Source organism: Salmo trutta, chromosome 22 (assembly GCF_901001165.1).
Source record: "Salmo trutta chromosome 22, fSalTru1.1, whole genome shotgun sequence".
NCBI classification, from domain to species: Eukaryota; Metazoa; Chordata; class Actinopteri; order Salmoniformes; family Salmonidae; genus Salmo; species Salmo trutta.
The window spans coordinates 46036432-46061233 of NC_042978.1; the positions used below are offsets into that span (position 1 = coordinate 46036432).

At 41.8% G+C, this 24802-nt stretch overlaps 1 protein-coding gene across 1 annotated transcript; it reads right to left on the reverse strand.

Moving 5' to 3' along the window:
• Positions 1–1924: 1924 nt before the first annotated feature.
• Positions 1925–24451, reverse strand: lmnb2 (lamin B2). The gene is made up of 12 exons (XM_029708174.1): positions 23974–24451; positions 19974–20110; positions 17840–17996; positions 16154–16279; positions 14660–14830; positions 12962–13087; positions 12545–12765; positions 9532–9760; positions 7974–8081; positions 7678–7797; positions 6572–6658; positions 1925–5249 (listed from the first exon to the last, which is right to left on the reverse strand). Exons 1-12 carry the CDS (start codon positions 24175–24177, stop codon positions 5211–5213), a joined length of 1725 nt encoding a protein of 574 aa, XP_029564034.1. The 5' UTR covers positions 24178–24451; the 3' UTR covers positions 1925–5210.
• Between the last annotated feature and the right edge of the window lie 351 nt (positions 24452–24802).

The following is a 24802-nucleotide window of genomic DNA, read 5'->3' on the forward strand; positions in this document are numbered from 1 at the left end:
GACAAAACTGCACATAGAGTGGCCTTTTATTGTCCCCAGCACAAGGTGAACCTTTGTAATGATCATGCTGTTTAATCAGCTTCTTGATATGCCACACCTGTCAGGTAGATAGATTATCTTGGAAATGGATAAATGCTCATTAACAGGGATGTAAAGTAATTTGTGCACACAATTTCTGAGATTTTTCATTTCAGCTAATCAAACTGGAGGTGGCAGGTAGCCTAGTGGTTAGAGCGTTGGGCCAGTAACTGAAAAGTTGCTGGATCGAATCCCCGAGCTGACAAGGTGAAAATCTGTCCTTCCCCTGAACAAGGCAGTTAACCCATAGTTCCCCGGTAGGCTGTCATTGTAAATAATAATTTGTTCTTAACTGACTTGCCTGGTTAAATAAAATAACCAACACTTTACATGTTGCAGATGTATACAGTACCATTCAAAAGTTTGGACACACCTACTCATTCAAGGGTTTTTATTTCTACATTGTAGAATAATAGCTAAGACGTCGAAATTATGAGGTAACACACAATCATGTAGTAAACAAGTGTTAAATCAAAATGTTTTATATGAGATTCTTCAAAGTAGCCACCCTTTGCCTTGACAGCTTTGCATACTTGACATTCTCTCAACCAACTTTGAGGCAGTCACCTGGAATGCATTTCAATTAAAAGTGAATTTGTGATATTTCCTTCAGTTGTGTTGTGACAAGGTAGGGGTGGTATACAGAAGATAGCCCTATTTTGTAAATACCAAGTCCATATTATGGCAAGAACATCTCAACATCAACTGTTCAGGGAGACTCTGTGAATCAGGCCTACATGGCCAAATTGCTGCAAAGAAACCACTACCAAAGGACACCAATAAGAAGACTTGCTTGGGACAAGAAAACACAAGCAATGGACATTAGACCGTTTCAAATCTGTCCTTTGGTCTGATGAGTCCAAATTTGAGATTTTTGGTTCCAACCGCCGTGTCTTTGTGAGACGCAGAGTAGGTGAACGGATTATCTCCACCTGTGTGGTTCCCACCGTGAAGCATGGAGGTCTGATTGGGTGGGGGTGCTTTGCTGGTGACACCGTCTTTGATTTATTTAGAATTCAAGGCATATTTAACCAGCATGGCTACCACAGCATTCTGCAGCGATACGCCATCCCATTTGGTTTGCACTTAGTGGGACTATCATTTGTTTTTCAACAGGACAATGACCCAACACACCTCCAGGCTGTGTAAGGGCTATTTGACCAAGAAGAATGGAGTGCTGCATCAGATCACCCGACCTCAACCCAATTGAGATGGTTTGGGATGAGTTGGACTGCAGTGTGAAGGAAAAGCAGCCGACAAGTGCTCAGCATATGTGGGAACTCCTTCAAGACTGTTGGAAAAGCATTCCAGGTGAAGCTGGGTGAAAGAATGCCAAGAGTGTGCAAAGTGTGGCTAATTTGAAATATATTTGAATTCGTTTAACCCTTTTTTTGGTTACTACATGATTCCATGTGTTATTTCATAGTTTTGATGTCTTCACTATTATTCTACAATGTAGAAAATAGTAAAAATAAAGAAAAACCCTGGAATGAGTAGGTGTCCAAATCTTTGACTGGTACTGTATATTTCATACGGTGTTCAAACACATTTATATTCCGGACTGACATGGCTAGTTCTGATAGTTGTTGTTTCTCCATTCATTTGAGGGGGTGGGGTCATTTGAGTGTTATATTGTACAGTTAGACATACTGCATTGCTGGAGCAGGAAACACAAGCGTTTCACTGCATCTGCAGTGATTTGAAGTAATTACCACATTACTACACTTCCTAGAGTGGGACTGATGACAGAATACAACCCAGTTAGCAGTGTTTTCAAAATGGTAGTGTTTTACTTAAGTACTTGTCTGTGATATATGGCACTCGAGTCAGAATAAATCAAGACTTCTTAATATGGAAAACATTTATTATGATTTATGTATACAAAAAAAATAATTCAAAATTGTAAATGTAATAAATCAATAGCAGTACGACAAACACACATTTGGCATGCTCCCTCCCTACATCCCCACCCCTGCAAGTCCTCTTAGAGTGATAAAGTTTAGGGTTTCGTTTTATCTGCGCATTTGACCCAAATATCAATTCACAAATGTTTAGTATGGCTCAAAATGACTAAACCATGCTCTCCCATGTTAACTGGATTTCCTCATTGTCAGTCCTTACCACCGCTAGCTACTATACAGTAAAAAAGTACTACAAACAATATTCTTAGCTTCTCCACTGGCTTAATAAATCCCAGCATCTAATGTGGTAAGGAGTGAACACTGAAAACCTGCCCTGAAAAACGCTGTAGTCTCTCACATTTCACTTGCTACATCTGTAACATAGAACCTGATCATTTGGCAGTACTGTGAATACATACTGACATCATTGACTAACATTAATAGTAATACTGTGTACTAACAGTAATGTGTGTCTAAACCAAACAGTGCATGAAACTAAAAGCTGTCAAGAAGCCTAAGTAAAAATCACCAGTAGTGGTGGTGGAATTCCTATAGAAAACCCTTTGTAAAATGACCGTCACAGTTCAATCATGATTAAAAAGAGAGTCTGGATACCGTCTGCAGTGGATACGCCACACCCAAGGTATCCAATCTTGAGTTCAATGGAAATGCATCAATACAAAACCTTGTTGCAACATTACTTCCATGGTTTTCAGTTACCGTGACAATTAAAAATGGCAAAAAGCTCTGCCTGAAGCATAGCCATGGCATTTTATACTATAGACAATAATTTTGCTAAATATATTTGGAGAGAATTAACACTTTATAGTCAAACAAAAAAATGTGTTCTGCCATTTTAGACCCAAACTTGATCCATCTAAAGAGAACTCGAAAAAACAAATTACAATAATCCTAATCAAAATAATATTCAAATAATGCAAAGCACTGCATTCAAATAGACACACAAAAATTATGTTTCCCAGGCCAATATTAAAACTATAAAAAGTCAAAGCAACATTGCATCGCTTTTTATTTGTTATAGTCACGATTATTGATCAAGTGAAAAAAATAATAATCAATAATCCAATTGCTCCTTCCTTCCTTCCAATTTCAAAGCCATGTTAAGAGAACACTGCTTGGGTAGTATAACTACTTCAACCACTGAGATGCTATAGCACAGCCAGCCACGAAGAATGGAAAATCCACGAGGTTTATAAGTGTTCAAATCCTGAGGTCTTTATATAAAAAAAATATATATAAAAAAAAGGGGTGTCACTCAAAATGACTAAATTACATATTAGTTTCCTTACCCTGTAAGCAGTCTATGGACAAGGAACTGTATGTAATTTTGTAATTTGGGTTACTATCCCTTTAACTTGTCTACAACAAGTAGTTGTGTGGGACGAGAGTCGAGACAACAGATCCTCTCCACGCATCCAAGCATATTGCCAGTAGAATCTTTTTCAAATCTATTTTGAAAATCCTAACCGCACCCGATCTTCATGAAAAAAGGCAGATTCTCACCAATTGCATCTCATATTGCTGACTTGAAGTAGCACGACTACCTTTCATTCTAGGCACGACCATACATTCAGCAAAAGGTAGAAAAGTTACATCCGGTTTAGTTTTAAAACAGAAACCCTACCATTAAATCTTAGTCACATTTAAAATATGCACACTGTAGTTCTTACAGTCTACTTGTCTTGAGAAACATAATTTTCAAAAAGATACAAAATTCATGATTTATCATGTCAACAACATCGGAATAAGACAACAGGTTGGAAACGTTCAGTCACTGTTTATACCAGTACACACCTGATTGAACGTCAACTAATCATCAAGCCCTCGATGAGTTGAATCAGGTGAGTTTGTCTGGAGGGGGAAACAAATGTTTGCTTTTGGTTTGGGGGGGGGGGTGGTACTCGAAGGCCTGGAGTTGGGAAACACTGCTTTATAAGATAAAGAGTAGCGTTTTAAATACAAACTTTGCATGATTGCATGCCATGTTCTATCGTAACTCATCCTTGGCCTTATTACCTCGCCATCTGATGTAATTCTCTCCAAACCATAAAAGTACTATTGTGAGAAAGAGCAAAGTCTAAATCTATATTTCATTACTTTAAAAAAATATACATTTTTGTTGAAAATTTGAAAACATTTCCAATTATAAAATTGTAGGCATTAATGCATTTTAAAATATACCAATTCATTTAGTAGAATACGTAACCCTAGCATTTCCATCCTGTTGCTGTGATTTGCCAGACAAAAGCCAGTACATGAGCTAAGCGACAGCTGTCAGTTACAATCTACTACACATTTAAGGAACCAAAGATCACATCCACTCTGCCACTCTGCTCGAGCCTGTATTGGAACCCACACTGAATAGTGCTCAGTTTCATAATAATAAAATGCCATTTAGCAGACTTTTATCCAAAGCGACTTAGTCATGCATGCATACATACATTTTTTTACGTACGGGTGGTCCCAGGAAGCTTTGCAAGTGCCATGCTCTACCAACTGAGCTACAGAGGATCATGTTGTGAAATGAAACATTGAAAAGGAGCGATATTCAGTGTGCAACGGATTCCAGGCTGACCATTCTCCCCCAAACTCCATTTTCGCCCTGCTGCCTCGATGGTGACAAGTTCATCGAATGAGCAATCGATTCAAATGCCACCACGGATAACTATGCCCCCAAAAAACATTCTACAATGCATTTAAACTTTTTTTTTTTTTTTTTTTTTTTTAAAACAGACAATTGGTTAGGTTTAGGTCTAGCTTGTTCTCAACAGACGTGTCTAGGGTTAAAACGTATCCCATGCACTCAGTGAAGTCTTTTCTGACTTGACAGGACAACAGCAAGCCTAATGCCAGTGTCCTCCGGTCCCGGGGACTACTCTCATTGATTCATGTGGGATCATGTGGTGAACGAACAATCATTATTCTTTAAATCCAGAACACTTCCAGCTGTCTGACCCAACATAATTGGGGGGGGGGGGGGGGGGGGGGTGTAACTAACTTAGTGAATTCGGTCCTAAACTCGCTGCAATTTTATTTTGTCATGATTACTTGGATGTTAAAAACGGAGTCTTAAAAATATGGGCAGGCTCTTAAATTGTCTTATAAGATAAAAAAAAAAATTATTAAGAACACAAGACAGAATTATAGAAAAAGATTTGAGTTGCTCTAGAAAAAGAAGCAGATTTTGTAGAACAAAATATGGGAACTTCTTCACATGATTGAACATTCCCTGGAAGAGGCCTTTTCTCCCTGGAAGGAAACAAGGGTAAGATGTGAGACAAAACAATGGATCACTAAATGAAAGCTAGATGATACATTAAAACAGCCATCTTAATCAAGTATAGGCACATGCAGCGCATTTTTACGTAGAAGGACTGAGAAGCTCAGTTCTGGCGACTTTAAGCGGACATTTACTCCAAAATGAGTAGAAATAAAATTACGCTGACACCATCTAAAATATTATTTCCACCTCCAGAAAGGAGCCCAGTAACATATCGGTAAAAAGCATTATTACCTGTAGCCTAACTGATGTAGCATAGTGGCTATAAATACATAGGCAACCCCATGCTTCAACCCATCGATACTTACCCTATTGGACTAATCATTTGCCAGATTCCAAATGTGATCTTTTAACTAGTTGGCATCCGATTTATACATTTTATGTCCCCAAAAAACCTGCATAAACCGTGAATATAATGTAGGCCTACATGTTAGGGTAACTCGCCACCCGGGGTAATTGACCAGTGTTACATTCATCCCCACTCTCCCCTATGTACACACAGTGAACTGCTGAGTAGTAACATGCTTATCCATGCCGCTGCTAAAAACGCCAGGTTTTTAAAAAAATGGTGCAGTTTGCACATATTTACAAGTTACAAAAATAAAGTAGGAATGGAAAGCTGGGATCCCCCTCTTTTTAATAAAAGGCCATTAAAACTTTGTTTTTCCTGCAATTGTCAAGAATTGTTGTTTATTTATGTAACTAGGCAAGTCAGTTAAGAACAAATTCTTATTTACAATGACAGCCTACCGGGGAAAATAGTGGGTTAACTGCCTTGTTCAGGAGCAGAACGACAAATGTTTACCTTGTCAGCTCGGGGACTCGATCCAGCTACCTGCTGCCCCTGTGCCTTGACAGTTGTCAGAATGCAGGTTTCCCTCCCTACGGCACTCCTTACTTGAATTCGCCTCTAAAGGAATATTTATCTCGCATAGAACGGACAGCAAGCCGACGAGGTAAATACATTCTACTATGGGGTAGTCCGGTTGTTCTATTCATTACTCGTTATGTTTGCGGAGGAAAAGTAAAATGTGGACTGTTCTAGCGTCTTTAAAGTGCGCCTCAGCAGAAATATTTTTCTCAGGTTCCTAATTTGTTTGGCCAGGTGTCAATGACTTTTCCCGTGGAGCAACACCACAGCTAAATGACTGCAGGGGAAACACTGGGCCCTCCTAAGAGTGATATATAACTATTTTTATAGTCAAACACCAGATGGCAATAGCTCCAACTCCCCTGACTGGGATAAGTTAATTATTGCCATTATGGATTCAATTCAAGGGAAATAATTTACTCTGAGTTCCTCTTCCTCGAAGTCATCATCATCATCTCCATTCTCCACCTCCATCAGCGTCTTGGTGACGGTTCTCTTAGCCACCTCCTGGACAGGAAGACAACAGCTCAATTAAAAATCTCTGCATAGGTCTTGTACTTATTCTGCCATTTTCGCCCTCACCAAATATTTTGCACATCGCAATATTTGTAAAGGCTATTCAAATTGATATTACAATTCAGGACATGTAGCTAATGTCTGAGAAGGGTCAGAAACAAATATTGTACTTACAGTGCCTTCAGAAAGTATTCATACCCCTTGATTTTGTTGTGTTACAGCCTGAATTCAAACAGGATTAAATATTCTGTTTTTCTCTCACCCATCTACACACAATACCCCATAATTATATAGTGAAAACATGTTTAGAAATGTAATTTTTTGAAATCTCATTTTAAAAAGTAATCACACCTGAGTTAATTCATGTTAGAATCACGTTTGGCAGCGATTACAGCAGTGTCTTTCTGGGTAATTCGTCAAGCTCTGTCAGGTTGGTTGTTGATCATTGCTAGACAGCCATTTTCAAGTCTTGTCATAGATTTTCAAGCCGATTTAAGTTAAAACTAACTAGGCCACTCGGGAACATTCAACATTGTCTTGGTATGCATCTCCAGTGTTTATTTGTCCTTGTGTTAAAGGTTTTTCTCCTGCTGAAAGGTGAATTTATGGATATGCTTGTTCTTGCTAATGACAAGCATACCCATAACATGTAGCCACCACCACGCTTGAAAATATGAAGTGGTACTCAGTGACGTGTTGGATTTGCCCCAAACGGTTTTTATTCAGGACATAAAGTTAATACCTTTGCCACATTTGTTGCAGTTTTACTTAAGTTCCTTATTGCAAACAGGAAGCATGTTTTGGAATATTTTTATTCTTATATGCTTCCTTCTTTTCACTCTGTCATTTAGGTTAGTATTGTGGAGTAACTACAAGGTGTCCTTTCTCTCCAGCTAGTTAGGAAGGACACCAGTATATATTTTTTTTAGTGACTGGGTGTAATGAAGCGAGGCATTGGTGAATTCTTTATGAAGGTACTGTAGGGGTGCGTCCCCCCATGCTCCCCTCACCTCTCCGTCAGAGTTCACAAGGGTGGTGGTGATGTCGTCCCCGGTACCCCAGGAGGCCTGGCTCTTCCACAGCAGGTCAGAGGGTGGGCTGTGAGACACACCTGCGTCTGAGCCCCACACCTACAACAGGACATCACACAGAAAGATGAAATCAGGACTATGTTCAACACCAGGGGAAATGGCTAATCAACATGTTACAAAAGTGTATTTATAAACTCTTGCCCCTTGGGTGAATTTAGTTGATATATAAATAAAGAAGAACAGTTACAGAATGACTGAGGAGGAGTGCTGCTTACCGTGACAGTCTTGCCGGCCTTGAGGACAAACTTGGGGGAGAACTTGTAGGTGATCTCCTCTCCTTCTCCAATCTGCCTCTGCAGCCTCCAGCTACCTAGAGACTGGTCCTATAGACAGTGTGTTTTAAACCCCATTGCTTTCACCAATCCTAATAACATGCAATGAATTATTGATTACTTCACAGCAGTGAAGTATCAGAGAAGTTGTAATATTGAATTGTAATATGTAATTGCAGTGCTGTAGCATTCGAGTCTGACTAGAGTCTCAATTGTCACGACTTTAGACTCAACTTGGACACGACCATTGGTGACTCGGACTTGCCTTCCTGTGACTTGTATTTGCACTTGGACTGAACAGGCTACTATGATAAGCAGAATATTAGCAGCACTGGTTGGGCAGCGCAGCAAGGGTTCTGTTCTGCAGCGAGGGTTCTGTTCTGCAGCGAGGGTTCTGTTCTGCAGCAGGGGAAAGGACACGTAGCACCGGCACACAGCCTACATCAGCTGGTGAGCTGCGTGGGAGCAAGCGATCAGTGTGGGCAGACAGGCTCCGTCTCGGATCATAGGCTACACGTCGTACAAGCGACTCGCTTGCTTCCCCGTGTAACAGTATAGCTTCCATCCCTCTCCTCGCCCCAACCTGGGCTCGAACCAGGGACCCTCTGCGCACATCAACAACTGACACCCCACGAAGCATCGTTACCCATCGCGCCACAAAAGCCGCGCCCCTTGCAGCGCAAGGGGAACAACTCCGCAGAGCGAGTGACGTCACCAATTGAAACACTATTAGCGCGCACCACCGCTAACTAACTAGCCATTTCACATCGGTTACACCCGTAGCCACCAGTCACCAGCCTACTATTTAGCTTTGCCTGGTTAAGAAACACAAACTCCTTTACGAAATTGAAAACAATAGTATTGAGTTTAAAAGTAAAAAAAAAAAAAAAAAAAAAATACAGTCTAGCTACTGTCGCTCTCCCCTTGGATCTGAAAAGTAGGTCGTTTTTGAATTTGTCATCTCGCTCCACACTCACTTTTGCTCTAGAATAAAACATTTACAGAAATATCAGTGTTACTATAAAAAAAAAATAGCTCTGTGAGCCGGTAATTCTTTTTTGCAAATGATAAATCTGGTCAATCTGACAGGAGCAATAGCCAATTCCGTCTAGAGACCATTCAAAACAGCATTACTGTTTTGACATAACTATTGAACATAGAAATTAAATATTTGTGTAAACCTGTATATGAAGTACTTATGTTTCATAGGCTATTGCATATTGATGGCAATTATGACCTAAAGAACACCGAATTATTCGTTTTGCTTTCAAACGTTGAATTTTATATTTGCACATCAACCAATATTAATGTGGTATTTTTTGTTCAAATCAGACCCAGAGACTCAGACTTCAGCCATAGCGACTCGTGACTCAACTATTGACGACTCGGAACTTAGCCATAGGGAATCGCGTCTCGACCTCGAGGTTTAGTGACTCGACTACAACACTAATTGTAATTCTGAAGAGTAGTAATATGTCAGTTTATGAGTAGCTAACGGTACCTTGTCTGAGTCGTTCTTGAGGGTGACACACTTGCCCTCCAGGTCAGTCTCCTCGATGGTGACGCTACCGAGGGCCTCTGCCTCCTGGTTGATGTGGACCTGAGGCACGACCACTGACTCTTCCTGCAGCTCCACGCGCTTCCTCTTGGCCCAGGAGGAGCGGGAAGAGCTTGTGCCCATGGCGCGGGACACTGTCACACGGCCGGACGGGCTGGGGGACAGCTTCAGTCTATGGGAGGAAGAGGGGAGGCGAAAAACAGGAGATGGGGGGAGTAGAAGGAAACGTGAGTCGTCCATTACTTGCATCCCCATTACCCAATACAGCCACGCTCAAAGTACTAAACAATATCATAACCGCCATCAATAAAAGACAGTACTGTGCAGCCGTCTTCATCAACCTGGCCAAGGATTGACTATCAATCACCGCATTCTTATCGGCAGACTCAGCAGCCTTGGTTTCGCAAATGACTGCCTTGCCTGGTTCACCAACTACTTCTCAGACAGAGTTCAGTGTGTCAAATCGGAGGGCCTGTTGTCCAGACCACTGGCAGTCTCTATGGGGGTGCCACAGGGTTCAATTCTCAGGCCGACTCTCTTCTCTGTATATATATCAACGATGTCGCTCTTGCTGCGGGTGATTCCCTGATCCACCTCTACGCAGACGACACCATTCTGTATACATCTGGCCCTTGTTTGGACACTTAACTTACCTCCAAACGAGCTTCAATGCCATACAACACTCCTTCCATGGCTTCCAACTGCTCTTAAATGCTACTAAATCCAAATGCATGCTTTTCAACCGTTCGCTGCCTGCACCCACCCGCCCGCCTAGCATCACTACTCTGGACGGTTCTGACTTAGAGTACGTGGACAACTACAAATACCTAGGTGTCTGGTTAGACTGTACTCTCCTTCCAGACTCATATTAAGCATCTCCAATCCAAAAATCTAATCTAGAAGAATCTGCTTTCTATTTCGCAACAAAGCCTCCTTCACTCACACCGCCAAACATACCCTCGTAAAAGTGACTATCCTACCGATCCTCGACTTCGGATGTAATTTACAAAATAGCTTCCAATACTCCACTAAGCAAACTGGATGCAGTCCATCTCAGTGCCATCCATTTTGTCACCAAAGCACCATATACTACCCACCACTGTGACATGTATGCTCTAGTCGGCTGGTCCTCGCTACATATTCGTCGCCAGACCCACTGGCTCCAGGTCATCTATAAGTCTTTGCTAGGTAAAGCCCCGCCTTCTCAGCTCACTGTTCACGATAACACCCACGCGCTCCAGCAGGTATATTTCACTGGTCATCCCCAAAGCCAACTTCTACTTTGGCCGCCTTTCCTTCCAGTTCTCTGCTGCCAATGACTGGAACGAATTGCAAAAAATAAAATAAATTTTTACAAAAATTAAATTAATTTAAAAAAAAATTTAAATTTAAATTTAAAAAAATACAAAAATTAAATCGTCCACCCAATCCACCCCATATTGTTTTTATTTACTTTTCTGCTCTTTTGCACACCAGTATTTCTACTTGCACATCATCTTCTGCACATCTATCACTCCAGTGTTAATTTGCTAAATTGTAATTACTTCGCTACTATGGCCTATTTATTGCCTTACCTCCTCACGCCATTTGCACACACTGTATAGACTTTCTTTTTTCTATTGTGTTATTGACTGTACGTTTGTTTATTCCATGTGTAACTCTGTTGTTGTATGTATCGCATTGCTTTTGCTTTATCTTGGCCAGGTCGCAGTTGTAAATGAGAACTTGTTCTCAACTAGCTTACCTGGTTAAATAAAGGTGAAATAAAAAATAAAAATCAAGAAAACAAATACCTACTGTATTGTGGAGGAAGACATTGTTTCACTAGTCAACCTTTAGTCTTCTGCTCTCCACTCCAGTAGTCTGTCTGGCGCTAGCTGTCTGGCGCTAGCTGACTGGCGCTAGCTGTCTGGCGCTAGCTGTCTGGCGCTAGCTGTCTGGCGCTAGCTGTCTGGCGCTAGCTGTCTGGCGCTAGCTGTCTGGCGCTAGCTGTCTGGCGCTAGCTGTCTGGCGCTAGCTGTCTGGCGCTAGCTGACTGGCGCTAGCTGACTGACTGCTCAGGGTCTCAACCACCTGCCTTCAAATACTGCTTATGACATTACGTCTTAGACATCTATCCAGCAGCACCTGTATAAGCCTGCCTAAACCCTTCACTGGATGCCTGCTGAACTACTCAGGTAGGCGTGACATTTGGGGGGGGGGTGTCAGCTTGAGAGGCCTGTTTCAATTTAGCTAGTTGTTTACCCTTCTGTTCTAGCCTGGGGGATATTCTCTAGCCTTGAGGGTCAGTGACAAACCAGAATGGAGAAGGGTGATTATTTGACCATGTTGGTCATTTATGAACATTTTAACATCTTGGCCATGTGCTGTTATAATCTCCACCAGGTACAGCCAGAAGAGGACTGGCCACCCCTCATAGCCTGGTTCCTCTCTAGGTTTCTTCCTAGGTTCTGGCCTTTCTAGGGAGTTTTTCCTAGCCACCGTGCTTCTACACCTGCATTGCTTGCTGTTTGGGGTTTTAGGCTGGGTTTCTGTACAGCACTTTGATATATCAGCTGATGTAAGAAGGGCTTTATAAATACATTTGATTTGAACGATTTGAATTATTTATTAGTCTACCTGTTTAGTGTAACAGGAAGAAAGCAGTTTGACTTGTTCCAGCAGCAGCAACATTACAGACGGACAGAGAGAGACTGCTGCATCCCTCTAACAACAAGTGAGGAATGTACCAGCTGGAATTCACTGAGTGATGTGGAACTTCTCAGGCAGGGGTTGAAGGAATGCACTGGTCATCTGTCTGTTGTCCAAATCTAACACAAGGAGTTTGCAAGATGCAATGATCGCTAAAAGTTTTTTTTATTTTTTATTACTTTATTATTATATATTTTTTTAAATCAGCTTTCACCTGTTCTCTATGGATGAGTGAAGTCAGTCAGTCAGTCAGTCCCATCCTCACCTGTCCTCCTCTCCCTCCAGCAGTTTCCTGTAAGCGTTGATCTCCATGTCCAGGGCCAGTTTGACGTCCAGCAGCTCCTGGTACTCGTTCAGCTGCTGCTGCATCCGCTCCCTCATCTCAGCCATCTCCCTCTCCTTCAGGTCCATCTGCCTGCGGTGCTTGTCCCTCTCTCCAGCCACCAGGTCCTCAAGCTCACGCACACGCTCCTCATTGGCAGAGGCCTACACACGGAGGGATGGGGTTAGAAAATTACATTACAAATCGATAGTAAAATCACAAAATAAGGACAGTTCAAAGATGTACAACGTAATTGCAGTAGATGGCTATCTGGAAGTAAATAATTACATTTTGTTTAATTAAAGTTTACAGACGACCAGATAGATGAAAAACATGCCGTTCAGGTTATGATGTGTGTACCTGTTTCTGCAGGGCAGAGAGCTGGTAGGCCAGGCTCTCAATCCTCATACGAGCCTCCTCCAGTTCCTCCCGAGCTGTGCTCACCGCCTTGTCATTCAGCTCAGACGACACCTTGGCATTATCCAGCTGAACAGAGGGGGTGGCGGCAGAGAACAAAACATGTCATTTACACTCCTGCAGGCCGGAACTACAGACAAAAGGACCACAAACAGCAGTATCAAATGAACCTGTCACAGATACATGATAAATACTGTATGAAATTGACTACTTGTTTTGCAAGTAACCCCCCCCCCCCACTTTCATAGCCAATTAGAAATCATTATGGCAGTATTTCCCAATGTGTCCCGCAGGACTGCATTTGGAAAGTATTCAGACCCCTTCCCTTCTCTCCCCATTTCGTTACGTTACAGCCTTATTCTAAAACTGATTAAATGACTGGCCTCCCAGCCAAACTGAGCAATCTGGGGAGAAGGGCCTTGGTCAGGGAGGTGACCAATACCTGAGGGTCACTCTTACAGAGATGGGAGAAACTTCCAGAAGGACAACCATCACTGCAGCACACCACTCCGCCTTTATGGTAGAGTGACCAGACGGAAGCCACACCTCAGTAAAAAAGGCACAAAACAGGTCGCTTGGAAATTGCCAAAAGCCACCTAAAAGACTCCCAGGCCATGAGAAACAAGATTCTCTGGTCTGATGAAACCAAGATTGAACTCTTTGGCCTGAATGCCAAGCATCACGTCTGGAGGAAACCTGGCACCATCCCTACGGTGAAGCATGGTGGTGGCAGCATTATGCTGTGGGGATGTTTTTCAGCGGCAGGGACTGGGAGACTAGTCAGGATCGAGGCAAAGATGAACGAAGCAAAGTACAGAGAGATCCTTTATGAAAACCTGCTCCAGATCACTCAGGATCTCAGACTGGGGCGAAGGTTCACCTTCCAACGGGACAACAACCATAAGCACACAGCCAAGACAACGCAGGAGTGGCTTTGGGACAAGTATCTGAACGTCCTTGTGTGGTCTAGCCACAGCCCGGACTTGAACCCAATCGACCATCTCTGGAGAGACCTGAAAATAGCTATGCAGCGACACTCCCCATCCAGCCTGACAGAGCAGCAGAGGAGCAGCAGAGAAGAATGGGAGAAACTCCCCAAATACAGGTGTGCCAAGCTTGTAGCATCATTCCCAAGAAGACCCGAGACTGTAATCGCTGCCAAAGGTGCTTCAAAGTACTGAGTAAAGGGTCTGAATACCTACGCAAATGTGATTTAAAAAAAGAAAAAAACGTATACATTTGCCAACATTTCTAAAAACCTGTTTTTGCTTTGACACTATGGGGTATTTTGTGTAGATTGATGAGGGGAGAAAAACAATTTAATCCATTTTGGATATAAGGCTGTAACGTAACAAAATGTGTTAAAAGTCAAGGGCTCTGAATACTTTCCAAATGCACTGCATTTCTGTTGTAGCAAAAGCACACCTGATGATTCAACTAAAATCAATAATTAGCAGACTACCTAGTTCCATCAGGCTACCTAGTTCCATCAGGCTACCTAGTTGTAGGAAAGGATGGCCTAGGGGTGTAAGGCTAGTTTCTTAAAGGTGAAAGAAAGGTCATACAATGTCCATAAACCCCTAGCGTTACAGATCTAAAAAGGTTTAGGGTGGGAAGCACGGGGTCAGAGATCATACATACCTTGGCCTGGAAGGTGTTGCCCAGCTCCTCCTTGTAGATGGAGACTTGTTCCTCATGCTGCCTGCGCAGGTCCTGCAGAGCCTGAGCCAGTTGGAACGTGTAGTCCTGGGTCACCCCACTGTCCACCTCCACGGTACGCTTCTCACGACGCCGACGCGTCTCACGTACCTCCTACACACACACACACACACACACACGAGGGTCACCAAGCCAGTCAGACAGGTGTTAGCATCACAACATGGACAGTATGCTTGCACACACCCAGGTGTAAAGATGTAAAGCGTTCATTTAGATTAGTTTGTGCAGAAAAGGAGGCATATGAATCAGTTGTAGCTTTTGTTCTTGTGCATTTCAGTATGTATGTATGTATATATATATATATATATATATATATATATATATATATATATATATATATATATATATATATGTACTCATTGTATAAAGTACTCATTGTATAAAGTCCTACAGCTGCTGTGGATTATATATATATATATATATATATATATATATATATATATATATATATATATATATATATATATATATATGTATGTATGTATGTGTGTGTGTGTGTATGAGATAGATAGATAGATATATATATGAATCCACAGCAGCTGTAGGACTTTATACAATGAGTACAATGAGTATACAAAATATTAAGAACACCTGCTCTCATCATGACAGGTGAAAGCTATGATCCTTTATTGCTGAAAGGTAGGAGACAGGTTATTAAGAAGGATTTTTAAGCCTTGTGACATTGATTGTGTATGTGTGCCATTCAGAGGGTGAATGGGCAAGACAAAAGATTTAAGTGCCTTTCAACGGGGTATGGTAGTAGGTGCCAGGTGCACCGGTTTGTGTCAAGAACGGCAACATTGCTGGGTTTTTTCCCCACACTCAAGTTTCTCGTGTGTACCAAGAATGGTCCACCACCCAGAGGACATCCAGTCAACTTGACACAATTGTGGGAAGCACTGGAGTCAACATGGGCCAGCATCCCTGTGGAATGCTTCTCGACACCTTGTAGAGTCCATGCCCCCAAGAATTGAGGCTGTTCTGAGGGGAAAAAGGGGAAGGTGTTCCTAATGTCTGGTATACTCAGTGTACAGGACTAAGTTGGCCTGAGGTTACAGTTTCTAAATGTGACATTTACCTGCTGGGGCTTTAAATCAATAAATAATAGTGCTAGTAGGTTTTTAGTGCAGTACTTGGTATTCATTTGTCATTCTTTTTTATTTTATTTAACTAGGCAAGTCAGTTAAGAACAAATTCTTATTTACAATGACAGCCTACCCCGGGTGACGTTGGGCCAATTGTACACCGCCCTACGGGGACTCCCAATCACAGCCGGATGTGATACAGCCTGGAATCGAACCAGGGTCTGTAATGATGCCTCTAGCACTGAGATGCAGTGTCTTAGACCCCCCCAATGAATAGTGTTGCCCCACCCTGGGCAAACAGTGATGATGTTATCGCCATGTGTCCACACACCTCGTCGAACATGCTCTTCCTGAACTGCAGCTCTTCCGTCAGGCTCTGGCAGCGGTTCTCCAGATCCACTCTCATCAGAGTCTCAGTCTCCAGCTGCTTCTTAGCTACAGAATGGGCATCTTCAGCCTGGAAACACAAGACATGGTGTGTAAGAACTAAGGTCTGACCTGTGTGTATATCCTAACCTTGCAGCAACATGATAGCGTGTGTGTGTGTGTGTATATCCTAACCTTGCAGCAACATGATAGCGTGTGTGTGTGTGTGTATATCCTAACCTTGCAGCAACATGATAGCGTGTGTGTGTGTGTATATCCTAACCTTGCAGCAACATGATAGCGTGTGTGTGTGTGTGTGTGTATATCCTAACCTTGCAGCAACATGATAGCGTGTGTGTGTGTGTGTGTGTGTGTGTGTATATCCTAACCTTGCAGCAACATGATAGCGTGTGTGTGTGTGTGTATATCCTAACCTTGCAGCAACATGATAGCGTGTGTGTGTGTGTGTGTGTATATCCTAACCTTGCAGCAACATGATAGCGTGTGTGTGTGTGTGTGTATATCCTAACCTTGCAGCAACATGATAGCGTGTGTGTGTGTGTGTGTATATCCTAACCTTGCAGCAACATGATAGCGTGTGTGTGTATATCCTAACCTTGCAGCAACATGATAGCGTGTGTGTGTATATCCTAACCTTGCAGCAACATGATAGCGTGTGTGTATATCCTAACCTTGCAGCAACATGATAGCGTGTGTGTGTATATCCTAACCTTGCAGCAACATGATAGCGTGTGTGTATATATCCTAACCTTGCAGCAATATGATAGTGTGTGTGTGTATCCTAACCTTGCAGCAACATGATAGCGTGTGTGTGTGTATATCCTAACCTTGCAGCAACATGATAGCGTGTGTGTATATCCTAACCTTGCAGCAACATGATAGTGTGTGTGTGTATATCCTAACCTTGCAGCAACATGATAGCGTGTGTGTGTATATCCTAACCTTGCAGCAACATGATAGCGTGTGTGTGTGAGCTCAGTCTGACTCACCAAAGTGTGTATGAACGTACTTTACAAATATGACTCACTTCCCCCACCCCACTCCTGGTTCTCTTGTTCCAATGTACATATATAGCCCATAACAGTTACGTAACTAACGACAACCATCTACCAACTTTCAATTGGGTCATTTCCGTTCAGTTTGCCACTTGTGGTTGCCCAACCCCCAGGAATAAACGTCCAGCCTTAACAGAAGAAAGACTGTATGGCGAGTAGCAGGCAGGTGTGAGTAAAACAGGAAATTCAGATATGGCTACTACCAGGCTAGAAATATTGTGTGTGGGATCCCCTTTTGTCCTTCTAAGTAAAAACACAGACCTTGTTGGTAGAAAACCAGACAGGGCTGTGTGACGGAACGGAAGCCCGTCTACCAGGCTACAAATACAGTGCACGGCTTTGGACTCGGTATGGTCTCATCAGTAACGCTTTAGACTGTGTTTATGTGGTCCTCTGTAGATCATTTGGCTAGAGCACGGCGCTTGCAACGCCAGGATAGTGGGCTCGATTCCCGGGACCACCCATACGTAAAACATGTATTCATTCATGACTTAAGTCGCTTTGGATAAAAGTATCTGTTAAATGGCATTTTATAACCAGTGTCATGAGAGTGAAACTGTAAAAGGTACAGAAACCTTGGCTAACTGGGCCTTCAGGTCGGCAACCTCCGCAGCCAGGTTTCCATTCTCACTGAGGGCCGTGGCCAGGTTTGCTTCACTCTTGTTGAACTGGGCTTCAAGGTCCTTGGCCCGAGCCATGGCAAGAGCCAGGTCGCCATCTTTCTTTTTCAGACTGAGGAGATGGAGAACAAACAGAGACTGTGAGACCATCTGCATTTATTTTCATAATATAAAAACAGTAACCTAGAGGAAAGTGTCCATAAGTACCATTTCCATTCAAACTAAAGAGATTTTTAGACTGAAATTTGTTTAACTTTTGCCAATTTCCAAACAACTGTTTGATATATTAAAGCGTGTTTCTTGTCCCTAATCTGATTTCACAGAAAAGGCACGAGAAAGGGCACCGAAATCTCAGCACTTCTCCCACTTCTTCTGTGCTGTAGAGCAGCAGACAACAGAAAAAAGGATCACAACTGTATAGCTACACATTAAACATTGCTTTAAAGATAAGCGTGCCCACAAGACCGATAAATAAAGAGGATATTCCTTCAGTGGTTAGCAGCGGTAACCAAGATAGTCAGTGCTTTAGAAACTAACTTCCTGTCTACCAAAGTGTTAATTAGCAACCATGTAAACAATGATCAACACAAGTGTCTGGAACTTTTGAGGAACAGACGTAGAATCTCCCCCAAGCGTCAAATCAACTGCCTTAACAAGTAATTAAAAAACAGCTTGGCTGAAATCCCCCCACCCCCCAAGTCTCCCACCTAGCATCTGACCAGGGGAAATAGGATTAGTTTTAAGATTAAGTGAATCAGGTTTACACTAACAGCAAGAGTAATTGGGAGTCAATACTACTAGGCATCTCCACAAAATGACCCTGCTCATAAGACCATGGAGATATTTAAGTGAAGTGAATAAGATCATGTGAGGGTTTATAATTTGGAGTTTACTCTGACTAGGATAATAACATATACGCAACACAGGATTGGACTCCATTCATTTGAAGGGAGTCAATTCAGGAAGTAAACTAAAATTCCAATTCAATAATTGAAAAAATAAAATAAATACATCTATTTTCAATGACTTCTTACTTGTGACGTAATACATAAAAGTAAATGCTATGCATTTCAAACATACATTTTTTAAAGTTTGAATTAAAATCACTTCCAGAATTGACTACCTTCAATTCAATTAACCCCAACAGTGTCATAAAACAGTTGCTCTGAAGGGAGATTAGCATCACCCGGCAGTGAAAACATTCTGTAGGATTAGAAACAATCTGAGATATTAAATAAACCATTTGGGTTGGAGCGTAGAACTTGCATCTTAAACAACTAACGTTAGCCACAGATTCTGTCATACTGCCCAAGTTAACACACAGCATTTTTGTAGGACAGGAATTTGCAGCTTGTCATATAACACAACTATTTTGTGTAACAGACTGTAAAGGAAAGTGTGTAGTATGTCAAAGGACGTCATAAAGGAATTGTGTAGCAAGTGATTAATTAAGCAGGGTTCCCCAACTGGCGGCCCGCAGTTCTCTGAGCAAAACTATATTAAAATTACTTTTTTGCGAGGGGGGTGCTTAATGATCAGCTCCAAGTGATTTTAATTTTGGAAATCTGTTCCAAAGTATCCCCATGCATAATAGAGAGATGTACAGTACCAGTCAAAAGCTAACACAAACCCTTGAATGAGTAGGTGTCTTTTTCCCCCCTATTTTCTACATTGTAGAATAATAGTGAAGACATCAAAACTATGAAATAACACATATGGAATCATGTAGTAACCAAACAAAAAAGAAGTGTTTAATCAAAACACATTTTATATTTGAGAATCTTCAAAGTAGCCACCCTTTGCCCTGATGACAGTTTTGTACACTCTTGGCATTTTCTCAACCAGCTTGGCCCACGGCTGAATCTAGTTGATGATCCCTGTCAAAGGATTGCGTGTAGAATGTCATACAACCATCACACAAAGATTTCCTACAACAGTAAAACATAATGGAATGTACATCTTGTCATGTTGGTCTATAATTCAACCATTTCCTCTTCCAGAGTGAGAGAAATGTGCAGCCTTTCCCATTGAATAACACACTTTTCAGGCAGACTCCTAATCTTTGGTATCAGTGGGTGTTATTACTTACTTCCTGGTCACCTCCTCCACGTCAGAGTTGGCCTTGCCCAGGTCTATCTGAAGCCTGGCCCTCTCCCTGGCCGTCTCATCCAGAACACGCCGAGCATCCGCTAGCTCTGCCTCGTACAGGGTCTTAATCCCAGTCACCTGGTGGAGAGAGGGAGCACACACACAAATCACAGTTTGTCACATGTGCCAAATACAACAGGTGTAGACTTTACTGTGAAATTATTGCTTACAAGCCCTTCCCAACAATGCAGAGTTTTATTTTTACCTAGTAACACAAGAGGAATAAAATACACAAGAATGGAGCTATATACAGGGAGTACCAGATCAATGTGGAGCTACATACAGGAAGTACCAGATCAATGTGGAGCTATATACAGGAAGTACCAGTACCATATCAATGTGGAGCTATATACAGGAAGTACCAGATCAATATGGAGCTACATACAGGAAGTACCAGAACAATGTGGAGCTAAATACAGGAAGTACCAGATCAATGTGGAGCTATATACAGGGAGTACCAGATCAATGTGGATCTATATATTATTTAATTTTTTTAAGTGTTATTTAACCAGGTAGGCCAGTTGAGAACAAGTTCTCATTTACAACTGTGACCTGGCCAAGATAAAGCAAAGCAGTGCAACCAACACAGAGGAAGTACCAGTACCAGATCAATGTGTTACCTGTCCCAGCCCTGCTGTTTTCAACTCTCTAGAGACAGCAGGAGCGGTAGAGATACTCTCAATGATCGGCTATGAAAAGCCAACTGACATTTACTCTTGAGGTGCTGACTTGTTGCACCCTCGACAACCACTGCGATTATTATTATTTGACCATGCTGGTCATTTATGAACATTTAAACATCTTGGCCATGTTCTGTTATAATCTCCACCCGGCACAGCCAGAAGAGGACTGGCCACCACTCATAGCCTGGTTCCTCTCTAGGTTTCGGCCTTTCTAGGGAGTTTTTCCTAGCCACCGTGCTTCTACACCTGCATTACTTGCTGTTTGGGGTTTTAGGCTGGGTTTCTGTACAGCACTTTGAGATATCAGCTGATGTAAGAAGGGCTTTATAAATACATTTGATTGATTGATTGTTGCTATATACAGGGAGTACCAGTACCAGATCAATGTGTTGCTATATACAGGGAGTACCAGTACGACATCAATGTGGGGAGACCGCGTAGCCAAGTGGTTAGAGCGTTGGACTAGTAACCGAAAGGATGCAAGATCGAATCCCCGAGCTGACAAGGTAAAAATCTGTCTTTCTGCCCCTGAACAAGGCTGTTAACCCACTGTTCCTAGGCTGTCATTGAAAATAAGAATTTGTTCTTAACTGACTTGCCTAGTTAAATAAAGGTAAAATTACAAATTTAAAAATTTTGAACTATACACAGGATGTACCAGTACCACATCAATGTGCAGAGGTATGAGGTATTTGAGGTCGACTTGTACATGAAGGCAGAGTAAAGTTATTAGGCATCAGGATAGATAAGAGTAAAATAAAAAACAGAGAAGCAGCAGAAAATGAGTATGTGTGCGTGTTTGTGTTGGTATGAATATATATACTTCCTGTATGTAGCTCCACATTAATATATATATATATATATATATATAGATAGAATGTGCGTAGGGTCAGTGCAGATTTAACAGTCTTATGGCACACAGGCTGTCAGTCACGAGCTGTGTCTGGTCAGAAGGCTGTACTATCCAGCATTCCACAGATTTTTCCCCCTCATACATAACAGATTGCGGGCGTGGCTTGCTTTACAATTCCCAAATGAAAAGATTGGTGTTAACAGGGTTATTCACTCAGACCTTTTGTTATAAACATTGTTTACATTTTAAACTGGTAATTAAAAACATGTTTGAAGAGATGTATAACTTTTTCTGGAACACCACTTTCTTTGCACAGACACTAACTCATTCCATTATCAAATACAAACTAAAATCATAGCAAAGACTTTCAAGAGGCCATCTGACATGCATCAACCTAGTTTCCCAAAACATCAATATTTGCATACTAAGTTGTTTAGCAATGCATGTTGCCTCATGCTGTGAAAATCACAACAGACATGTTTAATATAAAAACAGTCCGGGAGAACAGTTACAGATTCAAAACTTTGAAAATCCCCCCCCCGGGCCACTCCCATCTGGAACTTTGACTCTGCACAGCCCCGGCAGCCCAACAACACTCCCCTCGGCTGGAAACAGTGCTGTCTCTTTTTACAGTTTGGCTCAAGTCCAGACAATGATCCCATTTTGGGGTCTGTTCAGTAGACAGAGCACAAGTCAAAGCCCTTCTTAGTGGCTGAGATTTTTTCTACATAACCACTATGTAACAGTGATAGAATGTAGTTGCTAGATGAGCTGATAGGTGCTTCCTTACCTAGCAATGAACAGGTGTACGAGCTGACAGGTTTGGAAGCACCTTTGACATATAACGTTGAACAGGTGTACCTTGCAATATATCATATATCAACAGTAACCACAACCACTCAACTGATAGCTAGCTCAATGAATTTACCTGCTCCCCCATTTGTATGCTTTCTAGGAAACGTGGTGAAATAGTTAGCAATGTAATCCTCTGCACTGAAGTGAACTGAATTCAATCAGGAGCTCTGAGACTGAAGTTGTGAAATAAATCAGACTTAAGAACTGTACAGCAAATACTGTACACATTCCCGTCGTGATAGGAATCCCACAGAATATGTGGATTTCATGCTGCACTGGGAATAACAATAATAAATGCGGATGGTGGTGTAACAAACATCAGGATAAAAACAAAACCACGTGGATAGCTCTAAGTGGCAGATTGTAACAGCTAATGTGACGTCCCATTAGCCGTTGCAGGACAGGTACTGTTTGGCGCAGCACAGAAAATATGACCAACTTTGGCAATACGATCTTCGTTCTAGATTCGGACCAAACACGCATCTTCAAAATGGCCATGTCCAGCTGCAGGTGGTTGGTTTGAATGTTTAGTGATTCAAATAAAATGTTTTGCTGCATGAATTAATCCAACAAAAATGTATGCCGCCATCTTCTCTATTTCAAATCGTGTGTCATTGACAGATAAGCGCACCCACCTACACCTTTCTCGATAAATGAGAGAAGATTTTAAATAGACAAAATTAAGGCGTACACATTGTTGGACTACTTCATGGAGCAACATTTTTTATTCCTTTTGGTTTGTGGTAAATTGTCTGTGCTACACCAAACAGTAACGTACTTATCCTGTAATGGCTAATATAACTGAACATCAAATATCCAGTTACAATCTGCTAACTAGGACAGAGCCAACTTTGGTTAGTTTACCTCATCTACCAAGGAATGTACTAATCTTGGACTTTATTTTTTATTTTGAAATTATAGAAAAGGTCAGATTTGTTCATTTCAGTTTAAATCAACACAACCAGGTTCCCCTCCAAAATAACAATAATAGTCGCGGGAGTTTCGAACACCCAAAACTTGTTTTCCTAGCTGGCTAATCGTGTATGCAATGTAGGCACGACAGCTAGCTACCGTGCAAGCGGGACTAGCCTCACCAGTTTTATAGTTGCTAACTATATGATTCACCGGGAATGAGCAAGATGACTAGTGAAATATTGCAATGAAATAATCGTCTCAATGATCGATACAATGTAGCTATGGCGAGACAGTTTAACTGGACAAATTCTTTGGAAGAGTACAATGTTACTTACAAGTGAAGTATCTACAAACTTGCTAGCTTGCTAATCAGCTAGCTTCAGCCAAGGCCCGTGAGAAATACAGCCAAGCCAACAAATCAAACTGCTCGAAAAATGTACAAACTGATAGACCACAGGTTGTTTATCGGTGTGTTCCAGTAACCAGTTCGATGTGTTAACTAGATTGTTGTGTTACTAGTAACTTAGTAGCTAAATATCTTGCTAGCTAGTTAAATGCTAACGTTAGCTAACCACCGGTAATTAACGTTATAGGGTTTTAGCTAGCAGCATAGAGATTTAATGGTTAAAAATTACCTCGCGTGTAGTGACTTCTTCCTTTTCGGAAACCTTCACCATGAGCCGGTCATTTTCAAGCTCTAGTGACCGGACTCGGTCGATGTAAACGGCAAGTCTATCGTTCAAATGTTGCAGGTCTTGTTTTTCCTGGAGGCGCGATATCCTAGTCGGGGAGAGCGGGGTTCCAGCAGGCGCGGCGCGGCTTGGGGTTGCGGTGGCCATGATTCTTCAAGTTTTACTCCACTCTGCAATGTTTTCAAACTTGTTCTTTTTTTCCCCTTCTTCTCTTTCTTCCTATACCCGATCGCCACGCACTTGTTGTTTTGAGGTCCAAACGCGGTTTAGTTACAACCTAAACGAGTTTTGTTTGATGAATGAAATACTGCAGTCTACTAGCAAGACATGTAGCTAAATTTCTCCTAATTTTGAAAGACCTCGCCAAAACAAAATGGCCGAACTTCACGCGGACCGCGCCAAAAGGAGAGTTGAGTTTTGCTCATAGACTTAGATAGACATCTCATCTGTCCGAAAACAACTATACTGTGTTAAGAGCAATCATTTCACATGACCTAGATTTTAACCTTTTATTAAAAGCTTTTTCAACAAATTGTCCCCTTTTCTTTTTTTTATATCAGATGGTCCAGTACCATCCTCAGACAATTGCTTTCATTTGATGCAATTCTCATTTCTGGAAAAGGCTTAAAAATAAAGATTCATATCTAGGTCATGTGACATGATAGTCCAAACCACAGGGCCCTGTGGTTATGGCATCTGTCAGTATGTGCAGCGCCATTTAGGTGGTGGGCCGAAGCTGCAAAACTTGAACATTCTTATGATGTGTTGGCAC